The sequence below is a fragment of the Rhinolophus ferrumequinum genome, chromosome 10 (genome assembly GCF_004115265.2).
Source record: "Rhinolophus ferrumequinum isolate MPI-CBG mRhiFer1 chromosome 10, mRhiFer1_v1.p, whole genome shotgun sequence".
NCBI lineage: Eukaryota > Metazoa > Chordata > Mammalia > Chiroptera > Rhinolophidae > Rhinolophus > Rhinolophus ferrumequinum.
The window spans coordinates 7,933,007-7,960,078 of record NC_046293.1 but is presented as its reverse complement, the minus strand read 5'-3'; the positions used below and the strand labels follow the sequence as shown (position 1 = coordinate 7,960,078).

At 56.1% G+C, this 27,072-nt stretch overlaps 1 protein-coding gene across 1 annotated transcript in view; it reads left to right on the top strand.

Moving 5' to 3' along the window:
- Positions 1-8,357: 8,357 nt before the first annotated feature.
- Positions 8,358-27,072, top strand: part of CACNA1I (calcium voltage-gated channel subunit alpha1 I) — a 110,137-nt gene continuing 91,422 nt past the window's right edge. Inside the window, exons 1-2 of the mRNA XM_033117537.1 lie at positions 8,358-8,680; positions 17,696-17,948. Coding sequence (XP_032973428.1) covers positions 17,716-17,948 — 233 coding nt within the window. The 5' untranslated portion in view covers positions 8,358-8,680; positions 17,696-17,715. The remainder of the gene's footprint in view (positions 8,681-17,695; positions 17,949-27,072) is intronic.

The window sequence follows — 27,072 nt, the reverse complement described above, 5'->3', positions numbered from 1 at the left end:
CCGACTCCACGCTCTCCCCAAGTATGAGTCATCAGTGCTGCTGCAGCTAAAGTTAGGCTCCAATCACAGGCTCCCTCTGCCCTCTCTCTTCCCTTCTTCATTCTCTGTCCCCTCACTGCCTCTTTACCTCCTTATCTTTTTCTCTCCATCTTTAAGGCTCTTGTCTCCTATCTTTTTAAATCTCTCTCCTCTTGGATACTGTAAACTCACCCCCTCCCTGACCTGCTGGTTCAGTCCTTCTTTCTCTCTCCTTGATTTTTTCCATCTTTCTGTCTCTAGCTCTCTGTCTCTGTCTCTGTCTCTCTCCTCTTTCTATCACTTTAATTTGTCTTTCTCCCTTTCTGAGTGCATTTGAAAAAGGATACATTTGTGCTTGTCTTTGTGTTTGTGTGAATTTAATAATAATAACACGCTGTGTGTACTTGACAGGGAGTGTGAATGTGTCTGTAAATTTGTGTCTTGCTGTGAGAGTGTATTTAATAAAAATTATATCTGGGTGTACATGTGAGGGTGTCTATGCTGTTTGTGTATCTATGTGAATGTGTCAGTTTGTGTGTTTGTGTGTGTGGACACACGGGAGTGTGAAGTTTGTGTCAGTGTCTCTGTATGTTTCTTCTCCTTTGGGAGCTTTGTGCCCCAGAAATGAGTGCTCCGGGTTAAGTAGTGGAGAACCCCTCCCCCAGTTTCCTGTGAAGGTTTAGGGTGCAGGGGGATCCCCAGGTCCCTATACACTGGGAGCAGGGTGGCCACAGGCTCTAGGCTATCTAGAGAGTGGACTCAGGATTGGCTTTTGGGTTCTGCCACTTTCTGCTGTGCGACCTTGGGCCATTTTCTTGGCCTCTCTGGTCCTTGCTTCTGCATCTGCCAGAGGAGCGTGATGACCCTGCTCACCTCACTAGGCTATGGGGTGGGGCAGGAGGGAATTCATGGCTGTGGAGGTGCAGGTGGAGGGTGGTGAGGGTACATGAGTCCCTGGGACCAGAGGCCTCTCTGTCAGGTGTGTTCTTTTCTTTCTCAATGGGTTGGCTCCTGCTGCTTCCTCAACTGTGTATTTATAATTTATACTGACGTTCAAACAGAATTGGAGGCTGGATACTCCCACCGGAAGTGCTCCCCCATCTTAATCAGCGGATGGCCACTGCCACTTTTGAGGCACATCTTGAAAGTCGTCTCACAGCGGGAAGCCTTGCCTGACCTCTGCCTCCCTCCCTCCCTCTCTTCCTCATTCCCTCCTTCCCCCCCCACCGCCCCCCCCCAAACCTCTCTAATATCCCTCTGTGGTCTGTGTTGCCGCCCTCCACTAAGGATTCCTGGAAAGGTTTTATGAAAGGGAATACATATGCTCTGGGGATGGTGTAAGAGAGTGGAAGATAAGAGATAGATGAGGGGGTGAGAAAGGCGCCAAGCGGCTGGTGGGCAACTTGAGGCCCAGCCTGGACTCACCAGGAAGGAGGAGTGTCTGGGCCCTCAGCTGGGGAGGTGGGCCCAGATGTCAGGGGCCATTTGCATCAGGGACCAAGGAGCCTGTTGAGAAAGCATCAGTCTTCTTGCCCCAGGGTGGGTGTAGACCGATAACACCTCCTCCTCCCAGCCCATTCTCTACACAGCAGCCAGGGTGCTCTTTCAGGATTTGAGTCAGCTCATATCCCTGAGCCCCTCTCACTTAAAATAACCCACCGTCCTCACTCTATCTGTCTCCCCTGCTTTATTTTCCTCTACAGACTGATATCATCTAAAGTACTACATAGTTCACGTATTTATCTTATGTATTTTTCTGACTCACCCACCACAATATGAGGTCCATGGGGGCAAGAACTTCATTTTGTTCACGGCTGTACCCCTAGTGCCTAGGACTGTGCCGGGCATACAGTCGGGGCTCAGAAAGGAGCTACTGAAGGAAAAAAGCGGCCCTGCCATAGCCTCCTGTGTGAGAACCATTCATTCATTCTTGCAGCAACCTTCCAGCACCCACTTTATGCCCAGCTCTGCCCTCCTTTGCAGGCCTCCAGTCTGGTGGGGGCAGGGAAGAGAGGTAGGGCTGGAGTGTGGGTGGGGGACCCCTGACTGGGCTTGGTGTGACCTCTGAGGAGAAGATGTCTGCACTGGCCTTGAGGATGTGAAGGCGCTCTCTAGGTGGTGACATTTGATTCGGGCCTTTTCTACCCCACCTAAGACGACCGCCAAACAGAGAACAGGGCTGGGGATTTTTCTCCAAACCCAGAATTGGCATAGGAATGGAGCTGGCCTCAGAGCTGGGGACCCGGGGCTCCACGATCCCTCCCAAAGATCAAAATTTGAAAAGAAAGGACTGCAGGTCTGATGGTGGAGTTTCAGGCACTGTGGGAGGCTGAGGAGCTGCTTAGCAGCCTGCTTCCAAAAATGCCCATGGTTGCGGGGCAGGGGTCAAGGTCATCCTGGGCCGGCCTCTCCAGCCCAGGGCCCTGCTCCCACCTGCATCGCCCCCAGTCATCTCTCCTTGCTAGTGACATTGAAGGTGGCTTCCTGGAGGCCTGACTGCGGGGCGCAGGAGAGTGAGCCTTTGTCCAGCAGAGGATAAAAGGGAGAGTTGCCTGCTCTATTATTCCTTCTCTAAGCAGCAATAGCGGTGAGAGAAAAAGGGAGTGGAAAGAAGAGCACGTGTGCGTGAGAGACTTACACACACAGGGCGTAAAGACAGGGAGAGCGAGAGAGAGGGAGCCAGACACACGGAGTTAGGGCCGCAGGGAGATGCAGAGAGACAGTGGAGGGAGAAAGGAGAAGACAGACAGACAGCCTAGGAGGAAGGGAGACAGACAAGAGGGAGAGGAGAAAGGAGGAAGACTCCACAGACAGAGAGACAGGCAGAGAGAAGAAAGCAGAGGGTAGAGGGCACCCCTCAACTGTGTTGGTTTCTCTTCTTTCCTCCCTTCATTCTCCCCTCCGGCTCCATCACCCCGGAACTTGTCTCTCCCTTCACCTCTCTCTTTCCATGTCCCCCTTCACGGCCTATTTCCCATCTCTCTGATTTGCTGTCTCTCCCTCACGGTGCCAGTCTCACCCCTGGCACGACTCCTGCCTTCTCAGGCTGCGGAGTTTCTGGAGCCAGGCTGGGAGGAGCACTGGGGGCTGTGCTGGGGGAGATATCAGGCACCACCCCACCCAGGGAAGGACCAGAAACCAGGGCCCGCCATCCTTAGGTGTCCAAGTCCTGTCCCTCTGCCTGCTAAACGTATCCCTCACATCTGTCCCTGTCCAGTTCAGGCTAGTTCAGGCCTCCAGGCAGCACGGTGCTCTCTGCGGCTGGCTCTCAGGCTGCACCCAGGTAGGGCTTCTGCAACAGACCTGACCTGGCCGCCCCCTACTTCCACCTCGCTGAGCCTGGGCTTTCAAAACTGTGGCCCAGCAACGTGGTACTTCCTGTTGTCCCCACAACAAGTCTGGCTCCTTCACACCCCCAGGCCTTTGCTCCTGCTGTTGCCTCGGCCTTCCTCTAGTGGTCTTTTGGGAGAGCTCTCACCGGCCCTCTAAGCCTTCACTCGGTCATTCTGTGTGTGAGGCCTTTCTCATCTGTCCCCTGCCAGAAATGACAGTTTCCTCTTGGGGCCTCCACTTCTCTTCTGTGCTTAACCTGGGTGGTCTAGACCAGGGCTGGACTGGGTTTCATTTGTCTCTGTATAGCCAACACCTGGAACATAGTAGGTGGTTTGTACATTTCACTGAGTGACCACCTAGGGTGACTGTTGGCATGTTGTGTCACCCCTCGTGACTTCAATTTCCTCATCAGTAAAATGGACCTGGAAATGACTGCTCAGAGCACTGGCATTCAAGAAATGGACTCAGCAACTATTGGGCACCTGCTGAATGCCAGGTTGTGTGTGCTGGATGTTGTGAGGCCCAAAGGAGGTGATGTGCCAACTGTCAAGTGCCAGTCAGCAGTGAGGGGGGCTTCCGGGGTGGGGGTCTAGGCAGCTCCCCCTGCAGTTCTGCTCCCTGACATTCACGCTGGAATAAACTCACTGCTGCTCCACGCCCCCTTGCCACTTGCAGACTCTTGGGCACCCAGCACCCCTTTCCAGACACACCCAGACTGGATTGTTCAAGCCCCACCCAGGAAGCTTCTAGGGCATCGACTGCCTCTTTTGGCTGAGAGTCAGGGGCTTCCCACCTGGCAGGAACGTGGGCTTCCTGAGATCTGTTCCTTCTCCCTCTGCCTGTCTCCAGCCTCCTGTCCTGGGCAGGTGGGAGAAGGCGCTCTCACCCCTCCCCCACTCCACCCGCTCACACTCACTCACTCTGGCATAGAATCCTATTTCTGCCGCTCATTAGCTATGTGACCCTGGGCAATTTACTTAATTTCTGGATTCTGGCTCTCCCATCTGTGAAATGAGCTTCATGATACCTTTCACCTAGGACTGTGCCAAGGTTAAGTGGGCTAATGGAGTAAAAGGGCTTCTGTCAGAGGGGAGGGATGCTCTCTGCTCCTTCGGCAGGTAAGACGCTGGACCCCCACCCTTTCTGCCTGTGTGGGATTCCTGCCACCAAGGAACTCGGAGGGAATGCCAGTGTCCTCGTAGGCTCCTCTGGCTCTGACCTTTGCTTCTGCAGTCCAGTTGGGGGAGGGGCTGGCTCACCTGCCCAGGGCTGGCCTTGTCACTTCAGCTCTGGAGGAATTCATCTCCTTTCTTGGCAGCCGCACACTGAAAAACCCACTGGACTTCCTGGAGGTTCGGGGTGTGGAGGGGGCTGGCACTGGAGTCATGCAAAGGGCTCATATGTGAGTCCTCCGTCCTCTCTGGGGTTTCTTCCCAGGTGCCTCCCCTTCCTGTGACCCCCACCTTCTCCACACTGCAGTCTCTTCTCTGCTTCACACTCCATGCTTTTCCCTGAGACTTCTGGTTTTTCTCCCTTTACCAATTCAGCCACAACCCTCCAGACTGGGCTCTGGGTCCACCTGGGCCCCTCTGAACCCGTCAAGTGCCTGCCCCATCAGTCTGGGAGGCTCAGCATCTGGCCCACCCTCCCTCCACGCCTGACTCCAGATGCCCTCCCTGTTTCACGCAGTCAGCACTTCCGGACCTTTCCATCTGGTAATGTTCTTTAGCCCTGGCACAGGCCTGGTACCTGGTAGATGCTTCATAAAAGCTTTTGGAATGTTAAAGTTCATTTTCTGCCATTGGTTTTCTCCTTCCTTACCTTCTATCAGTGTGGGCTGCTCCCAGGGCCTGGTTCTTAGGCGGTCAGGTGCATGCCTGGGGAACGTGCTCTAATAGGGGTAGGGGTGGCCCATGGGAGGGTATCTTGGGCCAGGCCCCGCCCTCTTCTAATAGGTGGGGCCACTCTGGCAGTTTGGAATCTTGGAAACCTTAACTCTTAGAGTTTTGAGTCTTAGAATCCAGAATCCTAGTTAGAACCATGTTAGATTCTGGAGTCAGGCCCCCTGAATTCAAATCCCAGCTCAGCCATTTATTAGCTGTGTGACCTTGAGCAAGTTACCTAACTTCTCTATGCCAGTGGCCCCTCATCTGTAAAACAGTAGTGATGATTTACAAGATTGTGGAAAGGATTAAATATGTTAATATTTGTCAAGAGCTTAGACCAGCTAAATGCTGTGTAAGTATTTGAGAAAGAAATCAATGTGGATTGTGAAGATACTGGAATCTTTGTTTCTGAGATCTTAGGATCTCTAGTCCTGGAAGGGACTTCATCTCATGTCCTGGGGCGGGAATCCTGCCCCAGTTTCCTTCAGCCCCAGTTTGCTTATCACCATTGACAGAGGCTCCCTACCCTTCCAGTCACTAGAATCACTAGAAAGGTCTCCTGAAGGGGCTGAGGTGAGCCTGGGCTTGATGCCCAGCAGCTGCTGGAGTAGTGAGTGAGGGCCCAGTTGGGCCATGTCCCTGCGAGAGGGTTTAGGGAGCCTGGCCCAGTGGCCAAGTGGGTACACTAGGGGACTCCAGGACAGGGTCCATCTTGCCCACCTCCAGACAGGCCCCTGCTCCCAGGGCATGGCGGGGCCTAATGAGTGTGTGCGGCTGCTGTAGCCTTCTGCAAATACCAGACACAGTATAAATAGCAATAATGAATAAATGAAGCTCCCTCAGCCTGTGAGGAACTTCGGGGGGGTGGGGAGGGGGACTGCTACAGGTTCTGGATGAGACCTGGAGTTGTAATCCCATTCCCCCACAGGTTTGAGGCTCATTTCTCATCCCGGCTTCTATCATGACCTTTAGTCTGTCTGCACTCCTTGCCAAGAGGTGGGGTGTGGTGGGCAGAAGAGGGAAGGAGTGGACAATGAAGTCTTTACTTAAAGCATAAAGTATTTAGGTTGGACATAAAGCCGGACTTCCTGCCAGTGGGGATGCTTGAAGGAGGCTGGGGAGGGGGTGTTAGTCCTGTGGGGATAGGGAAGGGGCTAGAATCATGGAGGGGTCAGACTTCTTCTTAAATATAAAATAGAACTTTGAATGATCTGAGGTGCCCAGAGAGCGAAGGAGCTGCCCCAAGAAGTGGTGAGATCTCTGTCATCCCATGTATGCAAGCAGGGGCTGGGCAGGCCACTTTGGGAGGTTGTAGCTGAAAGGATCTAGTCCTGAGAATTTACCACCTGGTGGCTTCTCAAGGTCCTGTCCAGCCTTTTGAACTTTATGAAATAACTGTTGCCAGAGGAGAATGGAGAGAAAGTGAGCAATGCTTGCTATCTTCCCTCTGCCTTGCTACTGGATTACTTTTGCTCGCCCAGGCCTGGGCTTTCCAGCAGGGCGCTCAGCGATCAGGGCATGGAATGCCTGCCTCTGCTACCTTATTCCTACCTCCATGCCTTTGCATATGTCCTTTCTCCCTCCTATTTGGTGCCGTTTCTCCCCCCGCCCCACTCCTCACCTCTTATCTCAATCCTACCCAAGCCTTCAAGGCCCAGTGTAAGACCCTGGCCTTTGATGAGAGCTTCCCTGAAGACTCCCGATCTGAAGCTCTCTGTGATCTGAAGTAAATCCTTCCCGCTGGTGCACGCCTTCTGGCCTGCTCAGTCTACACCTATGTGATACCTCCCCGCCTCAGGTGTGCTTACATGACTTTGCACTTGGTTTGGTGACAAAGGTTTGTCTTGTCTCCCGGGACAGATTAAAAGGTGGGATGGGATAAATATTTGTTGAGCCAGGTAGGGTGCTAAGCATTTTTTAGCCTGGTTTGATTCTGAAAAGCGTGAATTTTTATCCTCATGTCACAGAGGGGGAACCAAAAGCTCAGAGACTTTAAGGGCAAGTCAGGAAGTGGCAGAGCTGGGATCAAACTTGAGTGCATGCACATTCCTCCAAAGCACTGCCCATCTGTCAGACCAAGTGGCTCCAGGGCAGGCCTCAGCATCTCTCCACCTCCACCCCAGCCCAGCCCCAGCCCCAGCCCAGTTCCCGCCCCCTACTACACATTGTCCAAGGAGATGAGATGATGTGGGGTGGGGAGGGCTGAGCTGTGGTCCCAGATCTCTCAGGCTCCTGTGGCCCAGACTACCCAGGGGAAGTGGTGAGGCTGGGGCATTTGCAGCTGGAGTAAGAGGCATCTGTCCCACTTGAGAGCCCTCATGGAAACCTTCCTGGAGGAGGTGGTCTTTCAGTCAAGTCTTGAAGGTTGAGAAGAAGCATTAGTGTGGATGAGAAGTGGAGAGGCGGCCTGGGTCTGGAGGGAACCTTTGGAGTTCTAGCCTGGCTTCACCACGTAAGAGCTGGTGGCCTCAGACGGGCAGCCTCTCACTGGAGCAGTGGGGGATCCCCCGCCTCGCATCTCACAGCATCTTAGTGAGAATCCAAAGTGTAATGTGACCCACCAGGCACCTTGGCCACAGGCAGTGGTCAGCAATGGGATCCCTCCCCTTTTACACATGACGCAGCCCCCTTGCTGAGGGGGATAGGACGCTTAGGACGCTCCCCCAGGCACGACCCTGAATTTTAAGGAGGTGGCCGCAAGGCTGGGGGGCTTCTTGCTCTCTGAAGAGGAGTGGGGCTCACCAGTCGCTGTCAGTCTGTCTATCGCCTCCGCGCCTCCCCCCTCCAGCGTCCCGCGCCTGCAGCTTTCCCCGAAGACATTTGGTGTCAGTATAAGGACGGCTTTGCCTCTCGCACGCGGCGCGGCTCGGTCTCGCCGCCGCCGCACGTCCCCGCACCGCCGGCGCTCGGGCTCCTCCGCAGCCCCCGCCGCGCAGACCCCGCACCTCGAGCCCCGGGCCCGAGGCTCGAGCTGATCCCGGCTAGAAACGCAGCCCCGACCCCGCGCCCCTGCTCCGGGCCGCCGCCCGCGTCGGCTGCCGCGCGGGTCCTCTCCCGGCACTTGCCTGCCGCTCGGTCCCCGCAGCCCCCCCCCCACCCCGGCCCCGGCCCCCGAGCGCCGCGCACCCGCCCGCCGCCTGCCGCGCGCTCCAACTCCGGCTCCGTTCGCGGCTCGTCCGCGTTGCCGACTTCTCGCCGCCCGCCGGATCCCTGCCGACCCTCCGTCAGCCTGAGGTCTCCTCCCGCCATGGCCCGGGCCCGGGGGCCCGCTGCCCACCGCCCGCCTCCCCTGGCGCCTCAGGGGCTCAGCTGATCCTGAATTGGCTTGGGGGGCGACTGGCGGGGCCGGGGGGTCCCCCTGGATTTCTGGCTTGGGGAGGACGCATCACCAACGCGTCTCTAATCTGGACGACCCCCAGCTGCCCAGCCAAATCCATGCCCAGGTAGGTGGGGATGGGGGTGGGGGTGAAGCGGAAAGAAGGGAGGGCTCAGCTCCGATGCCAGTTTCTTGGCGCGTCGATTCTTTCTTTATTGAGGCATTTATTTATTTATTTCTGGGGACCGGTCTCCCCACCCGCGCGTGTCCATCAGGTCGGCCCCCCAGCCGGTGTCTTCGGGGCAGGTGCCTTGGGAGGAAGGACGGGAAACTTTGACCGGTCCCTTCTCCAAGGCCACGAAAGTTCTTTCCGTGCCAATGCTGAAGCCCGCTGAGCCAGCGCTGCAGAAATTTATTCAACAAGTCAGGCTGCCGTCCGGGGCCCAAGCTGTCTGTCTGTCCCGCTGCCCCTCCGCTGCTGCGGCTCTGCGGCCAGCTGGACCCGAGCTGGGGCCAGTGTCCAGGAGACTGAGCTGGAGTGTTGGCGGAGGGAGAGTGGCCGCGGGGATTGAATGGGGGAATCCCAGGCAGTGTTTAACTTTCCTGGAGGCTGGGGTAGTGGTGGCCCCCTCCCTGGTCAGTACCCCAGGGGGTGCCCAAGGCCTCACTGCATGAAGCCAGGCCAGGGTTGAAGCTGGGACTCTAGGGGGTAAAAGAATCCTCAGCAGGTTGGGGCTGGTTATATAATGAGTGTTTATGATGATTGGGTTTTAACTGTCTGCTGGGTGGTGTGTGTGGAGGATGCCGGGGGCAAGAGGCCTCGGCAGGGGGTAGGAAGGCCTCCTGGGGGAGCTGGTCACGCTACTTGGGGGAGGGGTCTCTTGGATGGGCCCAGGCTGAGGCTTCAGTCAGCTACTCTATTTGTGTCTTTCTCCTCCTTCAGGGTCCTGGGTGCCCCTGAGCTATGGATGAGATTGGCGTGTGCGGAGACCCCTGAGCTATATTGTGGTCCTGGGAGTCTGTGTTCTGGGGTCAGGTGTGTGTGTGTGTGTGTGTGTGTGTGTGTGTGTGAGAGAGAGAGAGATTGCTTGCGTCTGTGCCTGTGTGGTGTGATGGGGTCTGACACGCCTTGTAAGGAGTGTTTTAGGGGCTGGAGAGCTCAGGTTGGCCTGAGCAGGGAGCCATTGTGTCCTGTGTCACCACTTGGGAGATTCACCCAGCAGACACTGGCACCGCCTAGGGGTAGGGTGCTGTGCAGATGGGGGCTTGGGTCCATCGGCTGCGCCCCCTGGGAAAGGGTCTGACCGAGGAGTTCGGACTGCAGTCTTCCGGCCCTGACCACTCTGTTGGGTCACCTCTTGGATCAATGTCTCCCATCAGCCCCAAGGACTAGCTTCGGACACTCTTGTCCACCCTTTAGGACAAACTTTCTGTTCCGGCTCAGAGACCCGGGCTGGGCTGGGGACTGGGCGAGGAGTCTACAACCCTCCCTTTCCCCTTCCTGCCTCTACCATCCACACTGAGCCAGAGGGAGGGGATGCCAGTGGGTGACAGGACACGGTGATACTGAGTGGGGACCAGTTCTGGGGCTGCAGTGGGGGGAGGGAGAGGAAAAGGGAAAAGTACATCCTTCGGTGGGGTGGGGCTGAGCTGGCCTGGCACCCAACTCATGAGCCCCCATGGGGCCTGGGCACCACACTGCCTTGAGCTCCCTTCCTGGCTGCCAGAACTGCCCAGGCCTGCCCAGGCGCCATGATGGCCAGCTTGGGGGAGGGCCTACTGGCCAGGCGGAAGGCCCCTCCCTGTTCCTTTGGCTAAGGTTCTTTGCTCCCTTTCCCCATCTCCCTATTCCAGGGCTCTGAGAGGGCATCTTCTAGGCCCACCAGGGGGCACCAAGCAGCAGTTTTCTGACTTTTCTTGACCTTGGTGGGGAGGTGAGGGCGGACGTTGCTGGGAGAACTGCTCCTCCTGCCCCCTGTGAGCCCACAGCCAAGCTGGGAGCACTTTCAGGGATTAGTGTGACTAGCCTGTCTGTGGTCCTGGACCCAGATCCACACCCTGAGCCCGTAGGTGCCACCTCGGGCTCCCCTCCCCAAGACCCCTCTACTACCATCTCTTGCACCCTCATCCTGAGCCCCAAGTGGGACTCCCAAGGGGGTCTGTTTCTGGGCACCACTCTGTCCCTTCCCCACCCTGGAGGGGCTCCACCCTCAGCAGCTTCTGAGCGCTGTCGCTGTCGAAGGTAATGAAACAGGCTCTTGTGGGGCTCTTTGATTCCCTCTGTCTCCTCTCAGCTGCCTTGTTCTCCGAGTACCCAACCTCCAGCTCAGGGTGCTCAAAAACTATGTCCAGAAAGGGAATGCCGGGCTGGGTGCAGGTTCCACAGAGACCCCACTGTGCGGCTGCAGGGCCCTCCTTCTCTCTCCTCCTTCCCTTCCCCTCCTCCTCTCCTCTTCCTTTCTTGTCCTCTCTCCCGCCTCCGCTCCTTTCTGACCCCTTCCCTCCCTCCTGTTCTTCTCTGCAGAACATTTCCTTCCCACACGTTCCCCGGATGTACTCTTGCCTTGTGCCCTCAACCCCTGTGCTCCCAAGGAGTCCTGGTCTGGGGGTTCAGAGACAGCCCAGGGAGCTGTGGGTGCGTGGTCTGTAGGTGCATGCGCCATGATCCGTGGTTTGTGGGTCTATGTGAATGCGTGAGCGTGTGGGGTCTTGGGGTCTGAAGGTCTGTGGGTCCATGGATCTGTAGGTCTCTGGGTGTATGTGTCTGCGAACCTGTGGATGTGTAGCTTTATGGACCTGTGGGCCTGTGGATCCTGATATCCAGGAAGATGTGGGCTGAGTCTCTCCTCCTCATGGCTGCCAGTCTAAGAAGGAAAGAAAACAAATCTGATTTCCCGCTCTCTCTTTCTCTCTTATATTTACTAAGCACCTACTATGTGCCAAGCCCTGTTCTGGTCACTGGGGGACATCACAGCGAACAGAAGGGAACAGACAAAATCTGCCCTCTTGGAGCGTCTGTGTCCTGGGAGGGGCCAGGGGCCTCCTCTGTGCCAGATGCTGTGCGGTCACGTGGCCGCAAGGCCTGGTTACGTCTCATGCTCTCGGAGGGGAGAACCGGGCTGTCTCTGACACATGGGGGTGCAGATCATGGAAGGCTTTGAAACATAGGTGTTTGGATGCCCCTTGAGCAAGTGCTGGGAGCTTCTGGGGCTCCTTGAGCAGGAGAGGATGAAGAGGAAGTGGTTTCTCCAGGGTGGAGGCCTGTCCTTCGGGGCTGGAGGTTAACCTGTCCCCGTCCCACAGGCCTCCGCCTTCATCTTGGAGCCACTACCTTGGCCAGCTCTTTCCCTGTGCTCTGGCTAGGGCGCCCTTGCTGATGACGCATTTTGAGAGGAGCGTTAAGGTTTTCTCTCTTCTCACCGCTGACCACTGACTGGCCTTGATGGGCAGTGAGGACCACATTCCACTTTCGGTTGGTCCAGGGACTTGGGCCTCCTCCCTGGATCACTCAGCTCAGCTCTTATTCTGACCGGGGAAACATGAGCAAGTCCATGATTACGAGCATGGTCCAGATGGCTAAGGCACTTAGCATCACGGGAGCATCAGCTTCTTATAAAATTGGGATAATGCGTTCCACCTTACGGGATTTTTGTGAGTCTTGGAAATAGCTTTACAGCGCCTAACATGGGGCCTGGTACAGTGAAGCTGTTTTTCTTTCATTGAGGTATTTTCTGAATCTCTTTTCCAAAGCTTGGTGAGACTGCGTGATGCAGTGAGGGTAGGACTGGGACTCGAACCTGGGCCCTGGGACTCCTGATCCAGGGCGCTTTCTGCTAGAACACCCTCCCTCCCATCAGGAAGTATGTTCACCCTGATTTGTTAGCTGAAGTCAGACCCAAGGCCCTAATTACTGCAGAGTGAGTAAAAACTGATCAGCAAAGTCACCTGCTGGGAGATGCTCAAACACACTGATGGAGATTTAAACACAGCCTGACTTGCTGGCACTTGTCATAAGGTTGAGAGCCGACAAGCAAATGACAATGCCGAGTGACAGACATATGGACAGGTACCCATGTGTTCCGGAGCCCCAGAAGCAACCAGCCACTTGCTCAAGGGCATCCAAACACCTTGTGCTTTCAAAGTCTTCCATGCTCTGCACCCCTATGTACCAAACACAGCCCAGTTCTCCTCTCCAAGCAGTGGGTGGGTGGGTGGGGTGGTAGGCTGCCACTTTCTGTCCACAGCCTGGCCTGCACAACCCTTTAACTGGTGGCCTCCCAGATCCAAATCCCAGCTCTTTCACTAAGTACTTCTTGACCTTGGGAAAATTCTTTAATGTCTCGGTGCCTCAGTTTTCTTACCTATAAAATGGAGAAAATAAAAGCACTTACTTCACTGGGTTGTAACGAGGTGCCTGGCACATAGTAAGTGCTCGACAAAGAATATCAGCTGTGACTCTTTTTGGCCGTCATGAAAGGGGATGCTGCTCCAATTCACTGAACACTGCAAAGCTGGGGGGGCTGGCTGCTGATTTTGGTGACAGGACCAAGATAACTGCAATGTGTGGGCAAGCCCAGCTGGCCAGACCAGAACAAGTTTTGTGTCAGGTCATGCAGTTAGGGGACAAACTTCAGCCAGTCATCTTTAGGCTAGAAGAGCCTGCTTTTGCTGCAGCTCCTCTAAAGAAGATCTCACGGGACTAGTGGACCACATGCCCCTTAGGTGCTGCAGTCTGACTGGGTTGCCAGCCAGGCTGTGGGGCTCCCAGCCTGCAGCAAGAGAGGGCACCCAGGCAGGTGACTTGTCTGCTCTACTCTGGGTGGCTTGGAGCAAACCTGGTCCAGTCCTTGCAGAGGAAAGTAGACAAACTTGAATGTGACTGGGGACGGGGTCCTGAGGAGCAGATGATGGGACATTGTCACCTAGGGAATGGATGAGGGAGCTGGTGACAAGAGGCCTGGGGCAGATGAGGCTGCGGGGTGAACAGACTGTCATCAGCGTCTGCAGGTCTGTCATGCGGAAGAGGGAGCGGACAGAGGGTTCCACCGGCTCTGGGACGCAGGCTGGAAGGTTCTGGGAGGCAGGTTTCCTGCAGCCTCACAGAGACTTTTCTGTAGGTCACCAGATGTAGCCTCTGCATTGGTGTGTGTGTGTGTCTGTGTGAGTAGGTATTATGTATGTGTCTGTATGTGTGTGTGTGTCAGTGTGTCTGTGTGAGAGTGTGTGTATCTGTGTGTGAGTGGGTATCTGGTTGTGTACGTGAGTTTGATTGTGTGTGAGTGTGTAAGACGTATGTGGGTGAGAGAATGCGCGTGCCTGTGTGTGACTGTGTGTGTGTGTGATTGTGTATGTGAGTGTGTGTGTGCCCATGTATGTGACTGTCAGTGTGTGTGGTGACAGGTCAGGCCACTTTGGGGTCCCATTCTTTTCAGAGATTCCCTGTGTGAAGACCTGGAGCTCACAGGAGTCTGAAATCAAACTCTGTGTTTCTGGATTCTGGAATTCCATGGCTGACAGTGCTAACACACATGGGGCTCACTGTCACTGGCCCAGTGTCTGGCGTGTGGTCAGGTGTTCACGTGTGTTACCCCCGTTCATTCTCCCGTCATCCCTGCCACAGAGCACTTGTCATCCTCATTTGATAGACAGGGTTACTGAAGGCCCCTGCCAGGCTGAGTCGTGTGCCAGAGTAGGTTGGTATCAGCTGATCTCCAACACAGGTCTTGGCTCCCAGCTCTGAAATGCCACACTGTAGAGTCCAATGGTGATGGAGGTGATAGTGGTGATGGTGGTGGTGCTGATGGAGATGGTAATGATGATGGTGGTGTTGGTAACACAGGTAGAGGTGATAGTGGTGATGGTGATAATGGTGATGATGGTGATGGAGGTGATGGAGGTGATGGAGGTGATGGTGGTGGTGATGATGGTGATGGTGGTAGTGATGGTAGTGATGGAAAAGAGAGGGCTGGGGTGGCAGCCACTGGGGATGGCCCAGCGCCCCATGCATGCTTAGACATCCATCTTTATGGGTCTTAGAGAGCCTTCCCATCCATATCACGTCTTCACAAGGGCCTGCTGAAACAGGCAGGCGGAGAGCTTTACAGAGAGGAAAACCGAGACTCCAAAAGGCTGATAGAGTCAGGAGTGAGTGTATGTTCCACACACAGTGGGCTCCTGCTCTGCCCCTACCTCTGCTCATTGAGGCCAGTCCAGGTACCACACCACTGTCTTGTGGGCCAGCACCCAGAGGAAGCATGCTGGGATGTGGAGGCAGCTCTGATTCTGGGGCCAGATGGACCTTAGTTTGAATCCGCCCATGCTGCCACCTAACACAAATCCTCTTGACTTTGTAAGGCTCCATCTTCAGACAGGTTGGAGCCCGGGGGCGGGGCGGCTGCCAGTGCCCCAAAAGCTTCCAGCCATAGGCACATGGGCAGCTGTGGACAGGAACTGGGCTGTAGGCACAGGGCAGAGGGACTTGGGAATGGGGAGCAGGTCAGGGGAGATAGGATAGTCTGGGTGGTCGTTGGAAAGCAGGTCAAAGTGCTGAACTGCTGGGTGGGCACTGGGGAGCAAGTCAGATGGTAGAATCTAGGTAGTCACTGGGGAATAGATCAGAGGAGGAGGCTGGAAGGGCACTGGGGAGTGGGTTGGGGGTGGCAGCCTTGGCAGTCGTGGTCTCTAGTGGCCCCACAGTGAGGGGGGAGAGGTGACAGGACAAAGGACAACACAGTGTGACAACTTAGAACAGGGACAAGTGAGGCACAAAGCAAGTTAATACAAAGTGAGAGCGAGGAGAGGGCGTGATCACGCGTGGTCCCAGAGGCCACGGTGACTGTTCCCCCCTGTGCAGGTACAGGAAGGGCTTTGGTGGTGCTGGGTAGGGTGGCACTGGGCCTATACAAGGCCTGGCTCTTCTGCCTCTAAAACTGATCTCAAACCCACCCCCTTCTTTCCACCTCCACCAGCATCCCAGACTAGGCCAGCCGATCATTCCAGCCTCCTTCTGGCCCTCCCTGCTCCACCCCTGCCCCTCCACCCACTCTCCCTTCAGCCCTCAGAGGGATGGCTTAAAGACACAGACCAAACAAAGCACAGCACTCCTTACATAAACGCCCTTCCATGGCTTCCTGTTGCACTTGGACTAAAACCCAAGCTCCTTCCATGGGCTCGCAACGGGCTCTGCCAAACTCTCCCTTCTCATCCCCCCTCCCTGTCCCGGGCTCAGCCACACTGGCCTCGTTTCTGTTCTTTAAATGCACCGAGTTCATTCCAGCCTCCCAGGCTTTGCACATGCGACTGCTTCTACCCAGAGTGCTCTTCCCACAGATCACCCATGGCCATGCCTTGTGATTTCTGTTTCTATCTTAAATGTGTCTTTCTTTAGAGAGGCCGAGGTGGTTTCCCCACTCCCACCGTTCTCCCTTGTTTATTTACCTCCCAGCACTTTTTATTCATTTATTCAACAAATATTTATCAAGCACCTAGTATGTTCCAGGCACTGTTCCAGGTGCTGGGGGATACAGCAGGGAATGAAACAGACCACAGTCCCTGCTCTCTTACAGCCTTCTTTCAGGTCAGAAGACAGACAGTAAATCATAAAGATATAAATACATAAATTATACAGTATGTTTGGTGATGATAAGAACTATGGAAGCACAGAAAGATAAATTGACTCTTGTCTTTTTCCCTTGCTGGAGTGTTGACTTCTTGTGAATGAGGGCTGGTGCCAAACCTGGCTCATTCACCAGCATAGCCTCAGAGCCAGCACAGCGTCTGCACATAGTAGGTGCTCAGGAAAGATTGTTGGACAAATGAATGAATCTTCAGGTCCTGGGACAACAGGGCTTGGAAGATGGAAGAGAGGGTGCTCCAGGGAGAGGAGGCGGATGGAAGAGGCAACTCTAGGGTCTGAGGAGGTCCAGTTTGGCTGGAGTGAGGGGCCAGTGGACGGATCAGTAGGCTCTGAAGCTGGCACAGTGGGCAGACCTGGAGCCATCCCAGGGGGGATGGTTTTCAGCCCAGGGATTGACACGTGGCGGGCCGAGGTGCCTGGGAGCTTATGTAAGGCCCATGGCTGTTTTTCTGGAACCGAGAGCAAAGCCCTGAGCTCGGGAGAAAACTCTGCCTCCCTGACCAGCCGGGCGAAGTGGCAGGAGGTGCCAACTCCCGCCTATTGCCCCCGGGAGCCAGAGAAATGTCCAAATGCATCAGCTCTGGGCGGCTCAGCCGACAGCTCAGCAGCCACGGGTGGCAGCCGGGTGAGCGCCAGGGATTTGGGCCTTATCTCCAACTCCCACTGCCCAGCCTGGCGCTGTCACGATTCTAGGGCCCAGGAGACCCCTGTGGATGAAGATCCAGGGATTGGTAGGTTCTAGGAGGAGGTGGTGAGGGGCAGGTCCTGAGGAGTGGCTGTTCTGCCCACCCTGGCAGTGGCTGGCTGTAGAGGGGGACATGCGAGGCCGTGGTCAGTCCTCACTGAGTCTGCAGGGCTGGTGCTGGAATCCTGGCCTCGAAGCACGCCCTCGTTCTATACTTGCCTCAGTGTGTGGCCTTGGCATGCCACTTGCTTCTCAGGGCCTCAGTTTCTCCATCTATAAAGCTTAGTGTATAAGGTCCCCTGGATTCTCAGCTTTGTGAGGCAGTGGGTGCTGGGTCCCTGGGTCTTAGCTCCGCTGTCCTCAGGGAAGCCTGCGCTGAGTCCCTCCCAGCTTGTCTAGGTCCCCCAACTTCTCCTTGGTAACACGTGTCATCCTGGCCATAATGTCTGTCCTTATAACAACTTTCTCTTTTTTTTCTTGCCTATTTTCTTTACCTTCGATGAGGCAACAAATCCACAACTCTAGTCTCATAAAAAAATAACTAACATCACAACTACATTCTAAGAAGGTTTTCTTCTCTCCACTCTTCATCTCCCCAAATTGAGGCTCCGTGCAGTTGACCACACTTGCGTCAGGACCACCAGCCTGGAAGTGGATTCCAACTCGCTGGCATCTGGGGCCGCAGATCTTTCCTAATCCTCATGGCCGAGGGAGAAGGAGGGGCCTGTGGGCCCGATGCTGGGCTGTCTCCTCTCGGGGAAGGCTGGTTGGGGAGCATGTACCAGGCCTGCCCCCGCCATGTGCCACCTCTTCTTCCCCAGGCTCCCTGCTCAGCGCTGACATGGCTGAGAGCTCCTCGCCGCCCTCCCCCTCTGCTGTGGCCCTGGCCCCTGAGCCCGGAGTCACGGAGCAGCCGGCGCCCCGGAGCCCTCCGCCCTCTCCTCCAGGCCTGGAGGAGCCCCTGGATGGAGTGGATCCAGACATCCCTCACCCGGACCTGGCGCCCGTTGCCTTCTTCTGTCTGCGACAGACTACCAGCCCCCGGAACTGGTGCATCAAGATGGTGTGTAACCCATATCCTTTGTGTGGCCTGGAGTTGTCAGGGCCCTGCCTGGGGCCAAGCTGCTCCCTGAGGGAGCCCTGCCTGTCACACCTGCCTCTGGTTCGGAGGTCGGAGGCCGCCGGGCCCTGGATGGTGGCGAGCGAGCTCACGGGGTGGGTGTGGGGCGGTGTCAGAGCGTGGAGGTTGGACTGATGAGGACCTGGTGTCCTGCTGGTGTGAACATTCTGGAAGTTGCTGACTGCAGGGATCAATCCAGTGGCCGGCTGGTTCAGAAAGTCTCAGGTGTGAGCCCCAGCTCACTGCTGGAATGAAGGACACAGAGTTAAATCAGACCCCAGTGCAGCTCCCAGAGACTGAAACATTTGATGGGCTGTGGCCACAGAGGTGACGAGAGCTATGATGTGGGCCTGTGGGCGTGGGCCCGAGGCAGTGAGGTCCCCCTGCCCCAGTGTCCTGGGCGGGCCTCTGATTGGGGCCCAAGGCAGCAGAAGCAGCCTCGGCACAAATCTGCCCACCTTCACTTGCTGCCTCTAGTTTGCTCTTGTCACGCCCTGCTTCAGTTCCTTCACCACTTCCCATTGCCCTCCACAGAAAAGTCCTAGCCCAGCCCACCAGGCCCTGCATGCTCCCCCCCCCCCCCAGTCTCACTTCCTGCCACTCTGCTTCCCCTGTGCTCTTCCAGGCTTCAGGGCCACCTCACACGCACTTCCCTTTGAAATGCTTTTCCTTTCTCTCTTCACTTGGGCAAATCCTTGGTTGCGTCCTTCAAATCTCAGTATGTCACCTCCTCAGGGAAGCCCTCTGTGATTCCACCTCAGCCTCTCCATTTGTTGTCACTATCTGTTATAGTTGTGGGATTCTGAATCCAACATTTGTCTCCTCCAGGGGTACTGGCAGGGGACTAGGACACAGACCGAGCTTGTCTAGTTCACTGCTGGATCTCAGCACCCAGCGCAAGAGCACAGCCATGGGTGCTCCTTTAACGTTTGCTGGGCACACACTGGTGATGTCTGAGCTGAGTCTCCAGTAATGAATGAATGGTGTCAGGTGGAGAGAGCAGCGGGGACAGGGGTACGGCAGGAGCAAAGGGCTGGATGGGCAAGGGAGTGAGGGCGGTTTGGTGTGGTTGGAGTGGAGGAGTGAGGGGCAGAGTGGAGACACGAGGATGGAGGGTGATGGGAGATGTCGCAGGCCCTGAAGGCCGAGTGAGGAGCTGGCCTGTGTTCTGAGGGCAATGAGACCTGGCAAAGTTTAAAGCAGGGGCATGATGTGGTGAGATCTGTGTTTTAGACGGACCACCGAACTGCAGCGTGGGAATGAACTGCAGGGGTGAGCCTGTTGCTGGGGGCTGGTGAGGAGGAAGCTTTGGGACCCAAGTGTGGTGGCCTCATGGTTTTGGGGGTCCACCAAGCAGGGCAGAGTCCCTGCCAGTGCTCGAGGCCACAGAGGGTAGAGCCTGCGCCCAGGCCTTGACGCCGGGGGTGCCCAGATGCAGGCTGGGGTGCTGAGGCCAGCCCCCAGAAAGGCTGGGGGAGGCAGCCATGCTGAGCCCAGAGTCTGCTGGCCTCCCTACTGTGTCGGGGGGCTGAGGTGATAATGGGCCCCAGACTCCCCAGACCTAGGAAACCAGAGGGTCTCTGCTGGAGTTGGGAGCCCCTAGCTGGGTGGGGGTCAGGGAACCTTGATGCTCCTTCTGTGGGACAGTTCAAGAGGTCTCAGACACCGTGACAGGGTCTGCTCAGTGACTCAGTTCACCCAATGCTATCTGACACCTGCCCTGGCCTCACAAAGGACTGAGAAGCAGAGCTGGTCTGCCCTGGGGAATTCCTGGGAATGGGGATGCAAGTACCATCCATGGGACCAGTTTTAGTACAAAACGTTGGGGAAAACTTAGGGACCTGCAGTGTGTGAGCTGGGGGGCAGCCAGGCCAGAGAAGGGGGACCACGGGAGCTTTGGGCCTTTGAGGGAGAGAAAGCTGGCTGCGGGAGCAGGGAGACAGTGGAACCATGTCACAGGGACTTTGCATGTGTAGGTCACCAGGGTTGATTCTGGCTCTGCCACTTAGGTACCATGTGACCTTGGGAAACACACTTCACCTGTCTGAGCCTCACGTAGTCTATATGTCAATATTGCTCTGGGCGAGAAGCACAGCCATGGCTCAGAGGACCTTGGCATGGAGTCTGACCCAGCTCACCCTCTGATAGTCTCTGGCAGGTCTGGCTGGGCTGGAGCAGCACTAAGCAGTCCAAGTGTCACAAAGATGCCCCTGGATGGGGAGATGTCTGAGTTGTGTCTGCCACGAAGTAGGTGTGTGACTTTGGGCAGCCCCTTCTCTCTGAGTCTCGGTGCCTCCTCCCCACCTAAAAAGGAGGGGCTGGGTGAAATGCCCCTTTCCAGCTACACTCGCCCACACCCTTGACCTCAGGCAGCCGGGACCCTGACCACTGAACAGAGCACTGAGACCCTTCCAGTTGACACATTTCTGGCCTGTTGGGCAAACAGTCTCTGGGGTCCTCTGCTGTTTGTCCTCACCAACCCTTTGGCCTCTACCCTCAGGGCATGTGAGAGCCTGGGGTTGGGGACAAATGTGGGGCTGGCCCAGGAGGGGAGGGAAAGGGTCCGGATCCCAGGCAGAGCTGGGCTCGGTCCTCGTCTGTCTCAGGGAGAGCCCTGGGTCCACACATGTGGTACTGTGTGGGGCAGGGGGTGCGGCCAGATTCAGCCCCTCTTGGAGGGATGCGTCAGCACTGGGAGCCACTCAGAGCACCAGCGGCCTCCCCAGGCCCCATGGCTAGAAGCCGCCGAGGCTGGGATGAGGGAGGGAGGGATGGAGGTCTCAGCCTGGACTGGCTGCCTCACTGCTGGGCTGCCGTCTGGACCAGAGATCTGATGATTCCGGTGTGGAACAGCCTCAGGTGTCAAGTTGTGGGACTCTTGGACTTCAAACTTCTGTGATTGAATCTAAGGGCTCTAAGTTCAGCTATAAAGCTCAGTGACTCAAATTCTAAGCTTCTGTGATTCAAAGACTGTAAAATTGTGTGTTTCAATGTGTGTCTGACACTTGGTGGCTGCAATGGTGTGTGTCTGGGAGTTAGAGGGCCAGGGATTCCGTCCCTGTGAACATGACACTACAGTGCCAAGTTCATAGCCTGAGTCGGGTCGGTGGGAGAGAGACCAAGGCGCGTTTCTACAACGGCAGGACCAGGGGACCTTGGTGTCCACAGAGGTCCTGGGAGCAGAGACTCGATCACGGGGTGCTCAGGCTGGGCTTTAGGGGTTTGAAGTGTATGTGTGGGGGTGTCTTTCATCAGATACTGAGGGCTCTACGGTTCTTTCCTGGCCAGAAACCTCCCCACCTCTCTTCCCTGGGAGGGAGCTCAAGGGGGGAGCCATACTTAACCTGGGGAACTGGTGAGGAGGAGGCTTTGGGACGCAAGTGTCGTGCTCCTTGGTGGGGCTCTGTTGGCATTTTGAGTACGATCATGTTTCGTGGTCCCGGCTGACTTGTACATTACAGGACGTTTGGTGTTCCTGGTCCCTAAATATTAGTAGGTAGTATTTGTCAATCATTGTGACAACCCTTCACCTTTCCAGACTCTGCAGGATTCTGCTCCCCATCAAGAACCCAAAGGAATGGTGGACGTGTCGGTGTCAGGGTCAAGTTAGCGGGAGCAGCTGTCATCACCAGCAGGCCCAGGGCAGTGTGGGAGGTCTGCCCCAGATAGACTGCCCTAAGCACCTCTGTCCTTGGTGCTGAGGGGCCTGGCTCAGAGCCAGCTGCCCTTTGAAGCTTGGTGCTTCCTGAGACAGCTCCTTATCCAGCCCAGAGCTAGGCCCTGAGTCACCACCTGACTCACTGGAGAACCAGAGGTTCCTGGGACCCTCCCTGAGCAGGAAAGGTCCATTCACCCACAAGTCAGCACCACTTTCTGCCTGGCCTAGCCCTTGGGCATCTGTTATCAGCCGGGGTTTCAGCTGGAAGGTCTCTGGGAGGGAAATGTCAGGGACTGGTTTCACTGTTTGACTCATGGGGAGGTGGCATATGGCATGTGGACCCAAGTCAGACAGACCTAGGGGCTGATTCTGCCTCTTATTTGCTGTGTGATCATAGGCCAGTTTCTTAACCTCTCTGACCCCCAGTTTCCCCACTTGTCAAACACAGGTGATAATCCCCACTTTACAGGATTGCACTGAAGACCAAAGCAGTACGTAAGGCACATGTGAAAATGGAGCTGTGCAGACTGGAAACACTGCCACCTATGGGGTTATCATTCTTCTCATTCGTGCCCAAAAGGTGTGTCATTGAGTAAACACTCTGCTTGTGGTAGATTTGGTAAGACATCAGGCATCAAGTCTTTAGATAGAACATAATGCTTTCAAAGGACATTGTTTCTAAAATCAAGAATCAATCTCCTATTTAGGTAAATCTGTGCCAATTATGCTGTGAGCAGCCATGCCCTCATCCGTGCAGACATTGCTAATCCATCACAGCATTCTCCAGCAGAGCGTCTCTGGCAGCAGGACTGATCAGATGGAAACCTGTTTTCCACCTAGATTGGATTTTGAGAGCCTTTCTTAGTGTTGCCCTCTGTGTGTGGGGAAAGGGCCAGTGGTGTGTATACTCACTCTAGTTTCCCCTCCCTGAGCCTTAGTTTTTTTCATCTCTATAATGGGCGGTGAGAGATGGTGAGAGAAGATTTCTGTAAAGCACTCAGCCATGCGCCAGCACAGAGGAGGACTCAGGGATGGCAATAAGGAGAGCTGGCACTTACTGTGCTGACCCTTTGTCTGCATCATCACCTTTAACCCTTATCATCCCCCAGAGGCAGGTGCTGTCATAGCCCCATTTTACACACGAGGAAAGTGAGGCTCAGAGAGATTGAGTAACTTTTTTCCAGGGTTGCGCAGCCAGGAGGTGGTAGAGCTGGGATGAAAACCTCAATTTCTCTGCATCCCCAGCTTCAGCTTTTATCCAGGATGCTGCTGCCGCTGGCGCAGCCTGAAGAAGCTGGTTCTCCACACTCCACCGGGGCACGGAGGTTGGCTTCATGGTTTCAGATGGCCAGGGGACGGTCTCCCTGGGTTCCAGCATCTACATTCGGCAACCACCTCACTGTGGCCTGCCTGCGGCCACCCCCTTGAGGAGTTTGCAGCCCCCTCCCTTCCCAGCTTTCACAGGGCTGCCGCCTCCCCTTCCAGCCACGGCTGAGCCAGCCTTCTGCTGCTTGCAAATCATCCATGCATGGTGGGAAGCCAGTTGGCTGTGAAGGCTGCCTCTCTGATGGGCAGGGGGAGGGTGTTAGCCTGGGTGGGGAGACAGGAAGCTCCAGCGGCCAGAGACCTTGTATAGGTCACACCCCCCCTCACTCTCAGTCTCCCTATCTGCAGGATGGGAGAGTTGGGTCGCAAGGTTGGGAAGGGGCTGCCCGGGGTACCTGGCTCCCTGCTACCCTCCTCAGGAAACACTTCAGTGGTGTCTGGAGGGACACCTGGAGCGGGGCTCACTCGCTCTGTGCTTTTGTGGCTCTGCACCTGGTTCTCATCTGCCCCCCTTCTGTCTGCTTCTGGCCCCCTGCCTGGCTCCGGCCCTCTGCTTGCTAGGTTGGGGTCTGTGGGTGCTCTCACTTTGAAGTTCACCTCGCCTAGACCCCTGCCTCTCAGACCCTGTGACCTTGCCCACCCCTGAGCAAAATAGGGCAGGGTCCACTGTCTCATCACAGCCCCCGGTGCCAAGTCTTGTGCTGTTCCCGGTGAGGGTTTGGCGTGTTTGCTGAGGGGGCGAAGGGCTCTGTTCAGCCGTCATTCCCTCACCCATTCATGAGATCATTCAACGAGCCTTTATTGAGTGCACGCTGGGTCCCAGGACACGTGCAGAGGACAGCCGTGGCCGTTTTGTGCAGGTCACTGCGGCTCCCGTGAAGAGACGTCCCCCGGGAGACCATCATGAGGAATACGGAGGCCCAGGGTGCTGGCAGGGCCTGGAGAGGAGGCTCCGAGTGCAGATGTGGCTGCCTTGGGGTTGGGGTTGGAAACAGAGGACTCAGGGTTGGCACAGGGACTGTGGCTTCGTTGCCGTGTGAGGACCTGCTCCTGGCTTCTTTGCTGAGGGTCTTTGGATAAGTCTCTTGCCTTTGCTGAGTGTCTGTTTGCTCATCTATGAAATAGGGGGTGACAGTGACCCTGGCTGGGAATGTCAAGGGGTCACGTGAGAATCAGGCAGGCAGTGCCGTGCGGCCGCTGTGTACACGCTGGGGTTGGTGGTGGAGCTCCCAGGGAGCCACCTGGGGTGGCCGCAGCTGTACTGGAAGAGGTGCCCTGCCTCTGGACGAGGGTCCTGAAGGCCAAGGGCAGCTGGACCCTGTGTCCTTGATAGTGGGCTGCTCCGGTCATTTAGGCCATCCCTTGCCTCTGGGCAGGCTTTCTCTCATCCTGCTGCTTGGATGGGGCCCTGGGCCACAGGGTAAAGGCCTCTAGGACCTTTCCGAGGGCTCCTGACTATCAGGAAGTCCCCCCTTAATCTAACTTCCATCCCTCCTATCCTGAGCCCTTTCCCTGTGGCTGAGTTGTTGGGAGCATCTGGGGCTGAGCTCCTCTATCTCTTCCTGTGTAAACAGGTGGTTCCCAGGAGCTCACCCCCCCGCCCCACATGACAGCTGGTGTCACCCCCTCTTCCCTCCCTTGCACAGTTGACAGAATACTGGCCAGGAGCCCAGAGCTGTGTGACCTTGGGCCATGACCTTTCCCCTAGACCCACGCGCTCCTTCTCACCTGCCTTCCTGCTCAGGGATTCCTGGGACTCCTCTGTGTGTGGACACCAGCTGTTAAGTGCTGCGTGCCCAGGAGGGTCTGTGTCACCCTCCCTGCCTTCCTGCCTGCCTTCTTTCCTTTCTTTATTCTTTCCTCACTCAAAGATCTTCAGTGGCTCTCTGTCACCCCTAGATTAGTCTCACCTCACCTGGACCTGAGGTCAGGGTTCACACTGGTTGTCCTCCAGCCTCTTTCCCTTCCTGCACTCTGTTCTGAAGCCTAGACACACTGCTGATGGTTCCTGAGGTCCCCTGCTTCCCTGCCTTAGCTTATGCTGAGTCTGCCCCCGCCATGCCCTGGCCCCCACCTCTAGGGCTCCAAATCCTGCCAGCCCCACCAGGCCCAGCTTCTGGCCACCACCTGCAGACCCCCCTCAGCCCTTTATGAGTCCTTCCCTATCCTACAAGATTCCTCCTGCCTCGGGGGACTTGTTGCTTTATCTCTAGCAGGCAGGAGGCCTCAGAGGGCACTGTGGCTCTCACTCTGTGTCTCTAATGGGTGGCATAGGCCTGGCACTGTTGGGCTTCTGCATTACTTCCCAGTTCATGCCCGCCATGACCTCTCAGCGCCTCCCAAGAGGTAGCAGGATCGGAAGTGTGCTAACTCCCCATTCAACAGCTGGGGAGACTGAGGCCCAGAAAGGGAGCATGACTTGCCCAAGGTCACACGTTGAGTAGTTGGCAAAGACAGGACTCCAGACTCTCTGGCCAGTGCTGCGCCCACCCAGCCTGCTCATGGCTGAGAAAGGGGTTCTTTAGGGGAAGGTGTCCCCTCTTCCTTCAGCCCTGGCCTAATGAGAATGCCCAGACGGGTGGCAAGCATTGCTGAAAGAAGCAACACATGTTTGGGAAATTGTCCGTTTCCCTCCATCTGGTATAGTGAAGGTTGTTTTTCTCCAAAGCAGAAGTCAGCATCAAGCTGTTCCCTGGGAATGCTCTTGGAGGCCGGAGTGCATGCTGTACCATCATTGGTCAGCAGGGTGGCTGGACAGCCAGTCAGAGGAGCCTGGCTGGGCCAGGGAGAGTCTGACCCACAGGGCAACCTCAGGAACTATGGCAAGAGCCACAGGAGCAGAAGCTGCCCTGACCCAGCCTGGGGGCATTGGTGAAGCCTACCTGGAGGAGGAGGCATGTGACCTGGGTCTTGCTGCATCAGTAGGAGTGTTCCAGGAGACCTGTTGAGGGATGGTATTCTAGGCAGAGGGAATAGGGTTGAGAACAATGAGGAGTTTAGCGTGGCTGGAACAGTGGGAGGCAGGGGCTGGAGAGCAGGGTGTGGAACAGCAGGTTGGAGCTTGCTTTTGACCTTGTGGGCACTGGGAAGCTATTGATGGATGTCCAGCACGGAAGGAACATGGGTAAATTCATTTACTGGAATGGTCGCTCCTAGAGCAGAATGGAGGATGCTTGGGAGAGAGACTGCGGCCTGGAGACCATGCAGGAGGCTACTGCGATAGCTATTGATTGATTGATGGATGGACTCATTCGTTCAACAAGTGTTGACTGAAGCCAGCTATGTGTTGGACACTGTTCTAGACTCGAGTGGAGGAGCCCTTAAGGCTGTTGAGCCGTGTTGGGCGGAGCCACAGTGTTCCAGGCCTGGACACACAGTGGTGACCCAGAGCAGACCCCAGCCTGACGGGGAGGCAGTGCCACACCCGAGCCGTACTCCTCGGAAGCAAAATGGGGTAAAGGCTGGGCAGAGGGACCCTCAGGGCGCCTGGAGGATGGAGTGGTCAGCCTGTCCCGACTGAGGGTGTCACAGGATCTGGCTGATAAAGGAGGACACCTTAGAGCCAGGGCTGGAGAGACTTTGATGGCGGGGAGAGGGGTATGGCATCTCAGCTGAGGAAACAGCCTGGTCAAGGGTGGGGGCGCTGCTAACAGCCCAGAGTGGGCTGAGTATGGAGGACATTTAGGGTTGAGATTCTGGAAGGTGAAGGGGAGGACTGCGCCGGGGAGGGCACTGGTGTTCACTAACGACCTACTGTGTGCTGAGGGCGGTTCATCTGCCCAGCAGCTTAGCCGGCTCTAGAAATTGCCCCCTGGACAGAAAAGGCCCAGAGAGGGGATGTGTCCAGGCCACCCAGCCTGGCGGTGGCCGAGTGGCGCTTGGCTGGAGCCCTGGCCTGTCAGCCTCGGGAGCTCCATGAGCCCTACGGGGAAGTCTCGTTGTAATTGATATAGAGCAGAGAATTAGGAAGAGGGCTGGCTGGCTAATGAGGAGTCTGCCCCTCCTGGGGCATTTAAAACATGATTGGAATTTTATAAGTCCGTCCAGCCTGGGCTTCGGCTTCTGTGTCAGAAGCCAGCTTTGACCTGCCGCCT